We start from the raw sequence: 15,239 nt of genomic DNA, 5'->3' as shown, positions 1-15,239 counted from the left end.
CTGACCTCCCTAAGCTCCTCAGGGATGAGCAGTCTTTATGTGTATCATGTAGCCTCATGTGTATCACCCTCACTGTTGGCGTGGCATTTCCTGAGGATCCTCCAGACTCTGTCTCTCTCTTGAAATGTAGGGCTGGAACTGTGTGCTGTCCTCAGGATGTGGACGGATGGGGAACCACTTGTCTTCAAGTTTTAAATCCACCGTGCATTCCCAGCACAAGTGGCTGAGGATCTCCTCTGACGCTGGTTCCCTTCCTTGCGTGCTAGCATCTGCTTTTTCTCATCTGAATTTTTTATAATTTCACCCGGAGCCGACACTTTTGACTCTCCCTCTCCACCCTCCCTTTCTTCTTCCCCACCACCCCCATTAGAACAGAGGCCTGGGTGCCCCCAGATCTGGGGCTGCTCATCACCCTAACTCAGAAACACAAGGTTCTCCAGACGGCATGCTGGGCTCCCAACACGGCCCTTTCTCGCACACTATTCCCTCTTTCCAAGGGCATCCTTTGGTCTCATGGAATTATCGGGAAAGCACACTGAGCCATTGCTCTACAGAGGTTTTTGTTCTTGCTGTCTTATACCTTTTTCCCTCCTAAACGGATATACTCCATCATTTTTTGTTTCTGGGAGGTTTCTGGAAACTTGAAACTGATTTTATCTATTTGGCATATTTTTGTGTTCCCTCCCCCATCCCTTTCTCCTTCCCATGTCCCTTTACTCTCTAGCCAGTATGGGGGAAAAATGCAAGTAGGGGATCAGAAAATGAGGAAGTGCTCAGGGTTGCAGGTGGGAGGGCTGTGGCTTACATGAATCTACTGTAGGTGTGATGACCACCTAAATAAGACATCCTGCGGCATGATGTGTCACCCCACTGCCTGAGCAGCAGGCCCTGACACCCAAAAAACAGACATCAAGGTTTTCTTCTCCAGAGACCTGCACTAACAAACCACGTCTCTGAACCGGTACCATATTTTCAAGAGTCGTGATGATTTTGATCTAGTCAGTGGTAGAGGGCAAGTAGATTCTGATTCCCGAAAGAGGAAGAAAGAAACAAAACTGGTTTTGGTTTGTTGGCTTGTTTTGCAAATGCCTCATTATATTCCACATAGAGCTTCTTCAATTTAAAAAAAATAATTAGGGATTTTTTTTAGTACCATGTCCAGCTGAGAACTGAAGCCTCCTGTTTGAAAGTCTGCCTCAGCAAACTGCGGCTCTCTCCTTCGACCTTCAACTTGAGCCTGCGGTCATTTAAGTGAGGGGGTTGGATAATCGCATCCGGGACCACTCGGACTGGAGCACAATCGCTCATTATACTTTGTCCACAACTACTGCCACCTTCTTAACAGCTGAGTGATGTGGCCTGGCCCTGTGCATCGTGCCTGCTGTATTGATAAATCATGATGCATTTTCTGTTTACCAGTCCAGCATCCTATTTCCATCCTGGATACTGAAAGAAAGTCATGATTCTGCTCTTTCATTCATGAATGAAAGTGACTGCTTTAAAATCTTCATTTCTTCACAGAAGTCATACTTTAACCCAGCTTCACAGATTAGTCCTTCCTGACAATAGAAAACCAGATTTTTGAGGCAAGGGACCTTTTGGAGACCCCAGCTTATTTCCAAATGTATGTCTTTGTACAAGACTGGAATCTTCCTTTTCTTGCCACAGCTGGCAGAGCTAACAAGTTTGGTGCCTCTTGCACAAAGTGTACACCCCTAAAAGCACATAGACCAACTCGCTATTTATTTAATACCATTTCAGGTTTTCTTGACAGTTACTTCAGTCAGTCATTCTTGAATCATGGAGGTGCCATGTCCACCGGGATGCAAAGAAACTGAAATGAAATTGTTAATTCTTGAAGAGTTAGAGGACCAGGTAGAGCTGCCCAGGTGTAGTGGTTGCATGGTGGGCTGGAGGGTGGGTTGGGAGTGGAGGTGTGAAATGAGCTAGAGCTTGTGTGAAAGTTTCCGAGCACCAAAGCAGAAGGGTTTTTGATGTTTCATGAGCAACTACTTTATGCCATAGTCCGCTAAGTGCTTTTCATAGAATCTCATTTAATGAAGAAGCCACAAAAGTCATCAGCCTCTTTAGAAAGCTCAGCGTTAGGAGCAAACCCCCTAAGATAAGGAAGTAAAACATTTCCCCTCTCCCCGGAAGGGAACTCAAGCAGCTGTATTTTCTCTGAATAGTAATTGACATTACTGAGGACTTTTTATGTGCCAGGCATTGAGCTAATTAAGCACACAAAAGCCCAAGGAGGTAGTGTTCTGAGGCCCCATTCTGGGTGTCTTTTGCTGCATAACGAACCACCCCAAAGCTTAACGGCCTAAAATGGCAACAGACATTTGTTTTGATCATGACTCTCTGATGTGGGCAGGGATCAGTGGCGCCAGCTCCTCTCTGCTCCCCGTAGCATCAGCGGGTGACTGCTTGGGGCTGGAGGACCCCCTTCTAAGACAGCTCTCACACTTGACGGGCCAGGTGGTACTGACCGTCAGCTGGGAGTTCAGCCGGGGGTGTTGGCTCTGCTCCACGTGTGCCTGCCTCTCCGCAGAGCTGCTTGGGCTCTCCCACAGCGTGGCGACTGGGTTCCAAGGGCAAGAATTCCAAGCGGGATGTAGAAACTGTCAGCGTCTTATGACTGACACAACATCACTTCTTTCATCTTCTGTCGGTCAAGCAGACACAGAGCATGCTCAGGTTTGAGGCGAGGAGACCGAGGCCACAGCTCTCAGTGGGTAGTGGCAAAAAACTGGCAGCCACCTTTACCCTCGACGAGCCCAGAAAGGTTAAGTGCCTTGTCCTGGATCACACAGCTAGCACGTTGACAGGTCCCCTGTGCTCTGGGTCTTCTAGATCCTGTGACACTCCCCGAGGTGCCCAGAGCACCTGACGGACCTCAGTCCAGATATCTGTACCTTTTCCTGCCATGAACTGGGCCTGTAGTGTCAATGCCCAGTGAAGCAGATTCTAGAAACATTCCTAAATCACGTCACCTGTATTTGGAATTGACTTTAAGAACACCCCTGGAAGGATCCTAGGCCTGAGAAGAAAAGACCCAGGGGTACGTGAGAACCATTTTTAGATACGGGAAAGCTGGTTGTGGAGGTCACGGCGTGGCTTATATTCTGCATCCTGTATTGTTCGTGAGCAGAGCTTGTCAGACTACAGCCGGTGGGCCCAAGCCCGCCACCTGGTTTTTGTGTAGCCCTCGAGAAAAAAAATAGCTTGACATTTTTAAATGGTTGAAGAAAAAAGCAAGAAGAATATGTAACAGAGTCAGACAGTTGCAGCGGAGACTGTATAGCACACAAAGCCTCTTACAGAAAAAGTTAGCTGACCTTTGTTCTAGAAGGCAGAATCAGCACTGTGTTAGCAGAGCTGGATTTCAGGTCCACGTAAGAATTTTCTCTCTAGAGCTGTCCACGTGCAGGGACAGCAGCTCTCAGCTGAAGGCCCTGCAGGCAGAGGGCTGTGCCTAGGATGCTGCTGTCAGTGGTGTGCTGGTAAATGTGTAACGACCGGAAAAACCCTGATGTGTAATGTTTGTCTGTTTCTTTGGATCCCACCGTGGTCACAGCTGAAAACCGTGGTCAGTTTTCAGTTCTGACACGATGTCACGAAAGGTGGAGTTGGGAAGAGATGCACATAATCGGCTGCAGGAGTGTTCCAGTTTACCACCGTGATGGGTTCAGGGGATCGATGCTCTATAATGCTGCCCTCAAGTAGCTCCCAATGCGGAGAGCTGCAGGCGTGCAGGGAGGAACAGTAGTGCTGGGAAACCTTTGACATTCCATCTGCCTCTCTGGGCAGCCATCGTTAGCATCTGCAAACGCAGAAAGATTACGTACCGTGCCCTGGATTACACGGCTGCTAAACTCCACCTGCCATTTCCTGCCTCACATTTGGTTTAGAAAATCTTGATTTCTACAGAGAGTGATAGGTTGGACTGCATGCAAGTCGAGAACGTCCATTTAAGAAAACATCACTTTAAGCAAAGGTACAATGTAAATGACAGATTGGAAGAAAACATGTGGAATCTTAAGAGATCCAGGCCTAGTGTCAAAAGGATGTAAAAAACACCTATCAATCAATTAAAATTAAAAGCAAAGACAGTCCGGTAGAAAAATGGGCAAAGGGTGTGGACGTACAGTGTATACCTACTCAAATACGAAGGGGCTTCCCTGGTGGCGCAGTGGTTGAGAATCCGCCTGCCGATGCAGGGGACAGAGGTTCGTGCCCCGATCCGGGAAGATCCCACATGCCGCGGAGCGGCTGGGCCCGTGAGCCATGGCCGCTGAGCCTGCGCGTCCGGAGCCTGTGCTCCGCAGCGGGAGAGGCCACAACGGTGAGAGACCTGCGTACCGCACAAAAAAAAAAACAAAAAACAAAAAAAACAAAGGCTGATAAATGTAGGAAAGATGATTAGACTTTCAATATGAAAGAACATCAGCCTCACTACTAAGCACAGAAATAATGGGATAATAGTGGGATTCATTTATTTCATCCATCAAATTGGCCCAAAGTAATAATACCAAGCAAGTGAGGCTGTGATCAGAGCACATTCATTGACTGCAGCTGGAAGAACGTAAGTTAAAACGTCCATATACAAAACTAAAGTTCCTTCTATCTCCCCTCCTCCCCAATCTTGGCCCTCTCCCTCCCTCCCTCCCCCACCTCCCCAAAAGTAAAGATGGTCCGAATTCAACTTAATGGTTTTTCAACTTTATGATGGTGCCAAAGCAATAAGCACTCAGTAGAAACCACACTTCGAAGTTTGAATTTTGATCTTTTCCCAGGGCTAGTGATACATGGTACACTCCTCTCCCATGATGCTGGGCAGCTCCCAGTCAGCCACACGAAGGGAGAGGACAGACACTCTACAGGGTATCGCGTTGCCGGCATTTATTGCATATTGTGTTTTATGTTTCAAACCCCATCGTGTCTACAAAGTAACCGCTGACCCAGAAATTCCAAATCGGGCCTAGAAAAAAACCTCACATTTTCAGAGGAGGCAGGGACACAAAAAGATCATCCGCCTTGTAGTTTGCGGTCGTGAAAAATTGGAAACAACATAAAGCCCCTCAGTTGGGGAATAGCTAAGTATACCCTGATCTAGATATCCCTGTGAGCACCAGGCAGCAGTGAAAAAGAGGACACAGGAGCTCTGTACCAACGGGCATTGCTGAGGTGAGATAGCAAATTCTAGAACGGCTCAGGCAGTCGAGTACCATTTATGTTCTTAAAATGTAGGTGAAAGAATGCTGTGTAATCCGTAGAACATCCCTAGAAAGTTCCAGGGGCCTATATACCATAATAGTGTACACAGGTGCTCCTTGACTGATGATGGGGTTCTGTCCTGATAAACCCATTATAAGTTGGAAATGCATGTAATACACCCAACCTCCCGAGCACTGTAGCTTAGCCTGGCCTCCCCTAAACATGCTCAGAGCACTTTCATCAGCCTACAGTTGGGCAGTTATCTTGAGTTTAAGTTCAAGAGTAATTACCTTCCTCTTCTTCTCACCAGAAGCAGGAGACACAGATGGACATTTTGTAGACATGGTGGGATTTGAAACACAAAATACAATACACGGTAAATGCTGGCAACATGGTACCTTATAGAGTATTGGTCATTTCCCCTCGTGATCTCATGGTTGCTGCAGCCCGGCATCACGGGAGAGGAGTGTACCAGTTATCACTAGCCCCAGGAAAAGATCAGAATGCAAATTTCGATGTACAGTTTCTACCAAATGCTTATGGCTTTTGCACCATCAGGAAGTTGGAAAATCGTAAGTCAAATTGGCACCATCTGTACTTTTGTGGAGGGTGTAGGGAGGGAGAGGGCCAGGACTGGGGAGAAGGGGAGATAGAAGGAACTTCAGTTTTATATGTGGGTGTTTTAATTTTTCTTAAGGAGAATATATTTATGTATTTCTTGTATAATATTTTCAAGAGACCAAATTAAAGTTCGGTCCTCCCCACATGGAAGGGCTTCTGTGAGGGAATGTGCCATCTCCCTGGCTAAGCCCACATCTACCAGGTTGGCCATGCGGGGACCACTTGGGAGGGGTGTGTGAGCGGTGCTGACTTTGGCCCATGAGCTTGAACTTCCCTTGAGGACTCTCTCTCTCTCACCTCCGTCCAGGCCTCAATGTTCTCTTAACACTTTTGCCTAAGCGAGAAAAAGCTTTTGTCCTTAATTTCCTGTTGCAAAATTGAGGCTGGCCAGGAGCGAGGGCACCAGAGTCACATTAGATGGACCCTATTGGGTTGAGGTTACCAGCACTGCCTTCTGCCCGCCCCTCCCATCTTCCCCCTCAGGGCTCTCATCCCTGCGCCTCCCAGCTGCTGTCAGGCACGTCTAGACTCCTCTATGTCTAGACCCAAGGAAACCGGGCCGGGGCACCCTTCCAACGTACCTATTTCATGTCTAGGAACCCACCTCTTCTCCAGATTTTTGGTCCCAGGTATGTCCACCCATTTCAGGAAAACTCTTCTGTTTAACCATAGGCGAATGTGTGGTCTCATTGTACCGTTAACATGACAGCCACATCAGAAGCCCACACCGTACGATGGCAGCTGGACAAGAGATACACGGAGAGTAGCTTCGAGGGTTTTCCTCGCCTGTAGTTAAGAGGAGTGAAGGCCCAGGATGCCTGCATGGAATATTGACCCGCTGACCATGTGGCAGACACACTTACCCTACATCATATTATCCCCATTCATCCCCAGAGGTAATAATGAACAGCAGATGTTACTATTCCTATTCTACAAGCAAAGGAACTGTGCCTCAGAAAGTAACTTAACCTATCTGAGGTCACAGAGTCCAGACTGAAACCCAGAATGCCTGCCTCCAATGCTTTTTAACCTAAGCCATATTTTTCCTTTAGGGATTTCATTCTAGAAGTCTTCAGAAGTCTCCTCCCTGCTTTTTGCGTAACCTCCCAGAGTGAAATGAAAGATCACTTCCCCCATGAATTTTGAGTGCCAGGCATTCTTTTCCTTGAGAATCCCCAGAACTCCTTTTAAGTTGTTGCTTAAATTTGAAGTGAAAACAGACAGAAAATGTGTTTACAGATACAGCTTGCACTAACTCAAGAGGAGTCATGAAGGTTAGGGACTCCTTTGATATTATTTATGTGATTTGAGGCAACAGTATATAATCAAAGAATGCTATTTGCAGACTCCTAATCTACTTTGACCTTAAATTCACACCTATTTCACGGATGCAAAAAGGAAGGTATCATATTGCGTCTTTCCTTTGGGTTCTCCAGCTTCAGTTTTGCATTCCTCGAAGTCCTCAGTAACCCAGGAAATTTAGAGTGTGAGAGGTGAGAATGTGAAAACCCTTCAGGACTTCCCCTAGATTAACAAGAAAGAGTGTTCAGCAGTTGGTGATGACAATGGAGCATTGGGTTTTAATTTGGGGTTTATTTAGAGGCAGAGCCGAGAAGTGGTTGGGTACTTCCCCTCACACCTTCACAGCACGGTCCACCAGGAGAGTTAGGTTTCAAAGAAGAAGCATCTCAAAGTGTTGGGGAAATTACTTCAGGATGGGATCAGATATGCATTTTTCTCCCACATTTTCTGACCTGAATTTAAAAGTTTTTATAATAGTGCATGAACGAACCCTTCCTTCACAGGAGAATCTGAAAGCAAGACTAACAAAAAACATCAGTAGATTCTAATTATCGTCTCTCTCCGTTGCATCCTCTCCTTTTCCTGAGTTGCTTTAGACATCCCGTATGTAATACTTTGTTTGCAGCCTGTGAGCAATTACTACCTGTTATGGTTTGAATTGTGCCCCACCCACCCCAGAAAAAAGAAGATATGGTGAAGCTCTAACCCCCAGTACCTCAGAATGTGACCTTATTTGAAAATAAGGCCTTAGCAGATGTAATCAGGTTAAAATGAGGCCACTAGGGTGGACCCTTATCCAACCTGACTGGTGTCCTTATATAAAGGGTAAAATTTAGCCATAAACACAGACATGCACAGAGGGAAGATGATGTGAAGAGACACAGAGAGAAGGAAGTCCATGTGCAGGTATAGGATTTGAGTGATGCATCAACAACCAAGGAAAGCCCAAGGTTGCTGGCAAACCACTAAAACCTAGGAAGGATCAAGGAAGATTCCCCTACAGGCTTCAGAGGGAGCAAAGCAGTGCTGACACCTTGATTTCGAGCTTGTAGCTTCCAGAACTGTGAGACCGTAGATTTGTTATTTGAAGCCATACAGTTTGTTCGTGTAGCCCTAGTAAACTAACACAGCTACCTGTACCTAACCCTTATAAAATACACATGTAGGATAAATAAGATTGAGAATTTCTGTTCATCTGTTATAGTTAGCGTGACATTATATTTTCCAAAGATGGCTGCAAGATCATCCCCTGTCCTACATGTCTGTCTAGACCCTTGAAATTCCCCCATCAGGAGATGAATTCTAGGGCTTCCCTGGTGGCACAGTGGTTAAGAATCCACCTGCCAATGCAGGGGACACGGGTTCGATCCCTGGTCCAGGAAGATCCCACATGCTGCGGAGCAACTAAGCCCGTGCGCCACAACTACTGAGCCTGTGCTCTAGAGCCCACGTGCCACAACTATGGAAGCCCATGCACGTAGAGCCGGTACTCTGCAACAAGAGAAGCCACCGCGATGAGAAGCCCGCACACCGCGGTGAAGAGTAGCCCCTGCTCGCCACAACTAGAGAAAGCCCGTGCACAGCAACAAAGACACAACACAGCCAAAAATAAAATAAATACATTTTTTAAAAAAAGAGATGAATTCTAAATCCCCTCCCCTTGAACCTGGATGGGCTGTGACTCCCTTTTGATGTTCTATGACTTCTGAGGCAGCTTCCACCCTGTTTCCTAGAACACTTGCCCTGGAGCCCTGAACTGCCATGTAAATAGTCCACTTGTCTCGAGTCCTCCATGCTGTGAGGAAGCCAATACTACCCCAAATGGAGAGACCACATGGAGACACAAGACTACATGGAGAGAGATACCCAGACAGCCCCTAGATGCTCCAGCAGCCCTACGGTTTCGGCTTCAGCCACTATCTGATTGCACCCCCATGACAGACACTGAGCCAGAGCTGCCCAGTCCAGCCCTTCCTGGATTCCTGATCCATAGAAGCTTTAAGAGATCACAAAATAATTGCCATATTTAAAGCCACTAAGTTCTGGGGAGATTTGTTACACAGCAGTAGATGTCTGGGACAGTTCGTGTACTCTGTGCTTTGCATTGGGTGTTTTCATTTTAATTTAAAAAATGGATTGAATTTTTACTTCTGACTAAACAGTTTTATATTTAGAGAAGACAGACTATAACCACAAAATCTCAATGATTTAATATAACAGTATTTATTTCTCACTCACTCAGAGTCCAATGTGGATGTTACAGTTTGGGTGGCTCTCCTACAAGCATTGACTCAGGGATCCATATTCCTTCTACCTAATGTCTTTGCTGTCCCCGGTCCTCCTTGGGGTCCTCTGCTGGGTCATCTGTGTTCGGGTAGCCAAAGAGAAAGGGTAGAGAGAGAGAGGAAGATCATGTGAGATGTTTCAGAGGCTGGGTCTGAAAGTGGCACATGTCATTCTGGTCCACGTTGCACTGGCTAGAACTAGTCCCTGACTCAAGGGAGCTGGGAAGTGCCGGTTAGCTGTGCACCCAGGAGGAAAAGGTAAGTGTAATGGGAGCATAGCTCTGCTACATTCGCACGCTGGCTGATAGAATCTTATGTTATCAGAACTGGAAGGGACATGAGAGATCGGCTTCTCCAAGTGTGGTCCACCAGCATCAGGACCACCTGAGGGACTTGTTAAAATGCAGATTCTGGGGCCCCACCTGCTGAGTCAGAACCTCAGGAAGTGGGTTCTAGCCAGTTGATTTTTGCCAAATCCCCCCCAGTTCTTGTTATGTACACTAAGGTTAGAGAGTCACTTACCAGTTCAACCCTGTCACTGTACAGATAGCAAAGTTGAGGTCCAGAGAAAGGACATGACCTCCATACTTTCCTTCCAGCTACTCACAACCTGAGGCCAGAGCTGGAGTTGGGGACCTGTGTGCTGAGGCCCATCCAGTCCTCTTGCCACGCCCCTCCCAGGGTTCTGCATCATAGCTGGCCAGGACCCCGATGGTGTGCCCTGGCAGAGCATACTCGGTTACTGAATTGTAGCCTTGGCCCCCAATTCAACAACCACACATACTTGCTCTGAGACACCAACAGGGAAATCCAGCCCAGTGCGGTAGAATCACAGAGTTTTCCTTGAAAAGTCTCATCAGTTTATAACCAAGAGTCCCCTGCAGTTTAGATTATGACCAGATCTAGTCCAGAATCAAGTCCTGTTATATCTTGGACATTCCTGGCAAGAGTCGGGGACCCGGAATAGTGTTTTAATTTAGAAATTGGAATCCTATAATAATTTCTCTTATGTCGCTCTGAAGGCCTACCTTATCTTTAAAGCTGTAATGTGTCCTAATGACATTCTGATATAGCTAGCTTGTAGGGGAGGCCTTGGTGGTAGTGAAAGGCATGGGGAGGAGAGGGAAACTTCATATTTTCCAGAGCTCTTGATGAAAACAGCCAATGCTTATTAGCATGCATTCCACACAATTTCCATGATGATGCTATAATTTAAAACACTGACTGAAAGACCTAATAAAGGAGGTGAAACTAGCTTTCTAAATTTGCTGAACAAATTGCTCACATCTCCCTCCATCAGTCTTCCTTCTCTTGAGCAAAATGTAAAATTTGGAACAAAGAGCGAAGATACTAGGGTTTTGACTGATCTTTTTGTTAACAGTATTCTGCTGTATGGCAGCTGCATTGTAAACATTCGAGTTCTGATTCTAAGCATGTATATGAAAGTTCCCATGAAAAAAAATCTTCAAGTCACTGTCTACCTTCTGAGTTTGGGGGACAAACGGGGGTAAATTAACAAAGGATGCTTATCACGCTTCCCAGCCTTTGCTGAAATCACTTAGTTTCAATTACTTTGATTAATCACTAAAGATTTTGTAAGCAGCTAAAACATCTGCCTTCCCATATTGGCGTGAAGGAGAATGAGAATGTAGATAAGACCTTCAGGGCATCAGGGAACCGGTGATGGTTCCAGGCCCAGTGAGATGGGGAGCGTCCTTACCCTCCTGATGTCTAGCTGAACGATTTGGCTCCCAGCACAAGCTCATCGCACAAGCGATGGTGTGGACCTCATCGTGAACAGCATGGGATTTGCACAGGGCCTGCGAGCAGGGTAGATGGAGAAAATCAGAGATGACGCCTGCCTCCTTTCCCTCAGTTGTGATCAGGCACTGCCACTTTGAAGTCTGGCCCCTCACTCCAGGGGCCCCAGGGTTGTTCCCAGTTATCACTTCTCTTGTCAGGAAGCACTGTTGAAGTTAAGTTACTCGGGACAGGAAGACTGAACAGGGCACGAGGTGGCCAGCCTGTAGAAAGGCAAACCTGATCTTTGGCTGAACTGAGTAAACAGACCCAGTCAAGTTGGTAGGTGTTCTGGTCAGCTATTGCTGCATAACAAACTACCCCCACCATATGGTTAAACTCGATAAAGATTAACTTATAAAAACTCTTATTAAAAGTTCCCTGTTATTTGCCATTAATCAGTACCATGGATTTTTTTAGGGGAGTTTGTTCATTCATCCACTTAATTAAAAGTTTTTTCATTCTTGCTGCGTGGCTGGCCCTGTGCAAGGATGGGGAGACTGCACGCAGTGGGCCAGCAGCCGGGAGCTGACTGCTGCCCTCTAGGGATTTACAGTCTGGCCAGGGAGATAGATTCATCAAATCCCCAACAAGCACGGGCATTTCAGTTTTGTGTATGTTTATTCTTATTTGTTAAGGTGTTTGTTAAATTCATTACTAAATGTGATTTTTATAAATGTAGAAGTATTTACATATATACAAATACAAAGCATACAAACAAAAAATCCTTGTCAGGCCATATATTGTGATTTGGGTTTTTTAAAAAATTGACTAATACAGAGATTTTGAATTTTCCAGGTGTCTCTCTTTGGGCTAGGAAGATATAGTCTATAAATTCTATACAAAGTTGGATTGTAGTTTTTTTTTTAATCAGTGAGTTAAGACTTCCTCTCTAAACATGTTTAATTAAGATGTCTGAAAGATGCATTAATTTTTTTCCCCATCACATTTCTACTCTCTCCCCTATTTGTGAACCTAGCACATTAGGAAAGCAGTACCCAAGTGCTTTCAAGCACAAATGTACCGGAATGCAGAATTCTCATCCAACAATGAGAAGCACAGAGAATTCTGATTCCTTGCTTAGCAGTTTCAGCATGTCCTCAATGCTATTTTCTTGCCAGACACTTGAGCGTGCAAATCATCTATGAGAGAACAAATCAATATGAGACAGAACTGTCATCAATAACCTCTACCTCTTGATTTTCAGTGTTGCAGGTGGTGAGCTCTTTGACTTCTTAGCTGAAAAGGAATCTCTGACTGAAGAGGAAGCAACTGAATTTCTCAAACAAATTCTTAATGGTGTTTACTACCTGCATTCCCTTCAGATTGCCCACTTTGATCTCAAGGTATGTTGCTTGGTGTGAATCAGATGAAAGCTTACACGTACCACAGCGTTCGCTGTCTGCTAAGAAAAATTGAGGGCGTCCCAAAGAGATACATGTTTTTTTCCTAGAGGGGTTTAACAAATGAAATTATCAATATAAATCAGCAAGTGTATAATGCATGCCTACTACAGGAATTTCTAACCAATGTGTGAGATAGAGGCTTAAGATTAATGATTACATTTGAGAATTCTTGGGGAAGAATCAAGGGGTCTTACCAGCCAGGTCTTTAAGAAAGGGGGCTGCTGTTGGTTATGGGGTATTTTCAACCTAGAGTACCCATTGGCTGCCCAGTTTCCATCCCCTTCTGGCTACAAGGCATATAAGATGGAAGGTGTCTTGATCTCTACTCTCTCTCGATGCAAAGCCTTCTGGTCTGCTCAGTCTCTGGCAATCAATCAAGCCAAACTCTGAGACTGGCTAATTGTGGTCTTTGCTTGGCTGGAGGCAAGGCATTATCGGACATAAAAAGGCACATCATACTCCCATCCATCACAGAGGTGATGGTCTCTCTGAGAGGGGAAGATATACATATGAGCAACAGAAGTGGCAATGTAAGATTCAGGGTACAATCCGAGGCAGCGAGAAGATTATCACAAAAAGTGTGTGGTTGATTGCCAAGTGAGTGATTCAGATCATTGGAGCTAGGATAGATGTAAGAGAAGGGAAGATTTTCTCCATACTTATTGCAGCAGAGCCGTCAAGACCCCATCTGGATCCCCCAACACTCACGAACACACACCCCAAAGACTGCTGCTGGGAGCTGGAAATGCCAAAGAGTAAATGCCTACTGAAGCAGCTCTTAGCAGTGGAGCTGGGGAGAAGGTGGATAAATACCCCAACTCCCTCGTGCTTCAGTTGAAAAATTCTGAGTGCTGCCCTTTCTCCCCAAGTCCTCCAAAGGGATTGTGCTCCAGTCACCCCTACCTTGATAAGACACTTTGTATCAGCTTCCTTCCTTCTGTTTCCTGTCTCCCCATTCCTCTACCAAGTATTCCCTGGAGTCCCCTCTTACATAAGCTGCTTGTATCCAAATCCATGTCACAGGTCTGCTCCTGGGAGAATCTAAACCAAGACATTTATTTTTTCCTAGTGTTCTCTTGCAACTACTCTTTTATCCCTACTTTTTGGTTGTTTTTTCAGGGAAGAGGAAGAATTACCTGCCATCTTGTCCTCAGCATAACATATGATAGGGTTTTTTTAAATTGTGGAAAAATAAACATAATATAAAATTTACCATTTTAACCATTTTAAAGTATGCAGTTAGTGACATTAAGTATATTCACATTGTTGTACAACCATCACAACCATCTATTTCTGGAAATTATTGACCTTTCCAAACTGAAACTATGTACCCATTAAACACTAACTCCCCAACCCCCCGCCCCCAGCTGCTGGCATCCACTATTCTACTTTCTGTCTCTATGACTTTGCGTATTCTAGGTATTTCATGTAAGTGGAATCACGTACTTTTCTGCTTTTGTGACTGACTTATTTCAGTTCACATAGTGTCTTCAGGATTCATGCATATTGTAGCACATGTCAGAATTTCCTTTCTTCCTCAGGCTGAATGGTATTCCATTGTATGGATAGACCACGTTTTGTTTATCCATTCATCTGATGGGCATCATGTTATTTCCACCTATGAACATTGCTGTACTATTTTTCTTTTTTTTTTAAGCCTGAAAACATAATGCTTTTGGATAGAAATGTTCCCAAACCTCGGATCAAGATCATTGACTTTGGGTTGGCCCATAAAATTGACTTTGGAAATGAATTCAAGAACATATTTGGGACACCAGAGTTTGTTGGTAAGTTTTCTTATTCCTGTGGTCATTCATTTCTCATAAACATTATGCTGGCAAAATTCACCCTGCTACAGCATCATTTCCCTGGTACATGTTTCTGGTTTATACATGAAGATTAGAATCTGTTGGTTCACTTTCTTCCAAAACTAAATGTGCGTTCATTTCCTCTTAGCTCCTGAGATAGTCAACTATGAACCTCTTGGTCTTGAGGCAGACATGTGGTAAGGAGCATGCTCTTGATATTGTCACCTTTCTGATTTATTTTACTATTCTTCTGATGTTGTTTTTCTTTTTATTTTGTGTCTAGGAGTATTGGGGTAATAACCTATATTCTGTAAGTACCCAAATCCACAACTCATGTTCTTTTCCTTTTTCTTTGAGACCGTATGTTTTACTGACCATTCTATGTGTCGTGTTGATCAGTTCAGCTTATGTATGCTTTTTTTTTTTTTTTTTTTTGCGGTACGTGGGCCTCTCACCGTTGTGCCTCTCCTGTTGCGGAGCGCAGGCTCAGCGGCCATGGGTCACGGGCCCAGCCGCTCCGTGGCATGTGGGATCTTCCCGGACCGGGGCATGAACCCACGTCCCCTGCATCGGCAGGCGGACTCTTAACCACTGCGCCACCAGGGAAGCCCTATGCTTTTTAAACATATTCATTTTACACCTCCACAACATGTTTAGTTTATACTAATGAAACATTTTCTCCTAATTTGAAATGAGTCATCAGAACCTGCAGCATAATCACTGAAAGAAAGCATGGCTGTCATTACTGCTGAGAAAATAGGAAAGGCTTTCTTTTTCTTTTTTTTTAAACTACTAAA

At 45.1% G+C, this 15,239-nt stretch overlaps 1 protein-coding gene across 9 annotated transcripts in view; it reads left to right on the top strand.

Moving 5' to 3' along the window:
- The window catches only part of DAPK1 (death associated protein kinase 1), a 206,385-nt gene that overhangs the window by 128,219 nt on the left and 62,927 nt on the right, over positions 1 to 15,239 (top strand). For all 9 annotated transcript variants that reach the window (XM_029201700.1, XM_029201701.1, XM_029201696.1 and 6 more), the window contains 4 exons: positions 12,436 to 12,574; positions 14,292 to 14,421; positions 14,591 to 14,639; positions 14,726 to 14,752. In XM_029201700.1, the coding sequence (XP_029057533.1) occupies positions 12,436 to 12,574; positions 14,292 to 14,421; positions 14,591 to 14,639; positions 14,726 to 14,752 (345 nt within the window). The remainder of the gene's footprint in view (positions 1 to 12,435; positions 12,575 to 14,291; positions 14,422 to 14,590; positions 14,640 to 14,725; positions 14,753 to 15,239) is intronic.

Source organism: Monodon monoceros, unplaced genomic scaffold (genome assembly GCF_005190385.1).
Source record: "Monodon monoceros isolate NGI ecotype Baffin Bay Population unplaced genomic scaffold, NGI_Narwhal_1 Super_Scaffold_5, whole genome shotgun sequence".
Classification (NCBI taxonomy): Eukaryota; Metazoa; Chordata; class Mammalia; order Artiodactyla; family Monodontidae; genus Monodon; species Monodon monoceros.
Note: the sequence above shows the minus strand (reverse complement) of the source record. Positions and strands in the feature narration are given on the sequence as shown.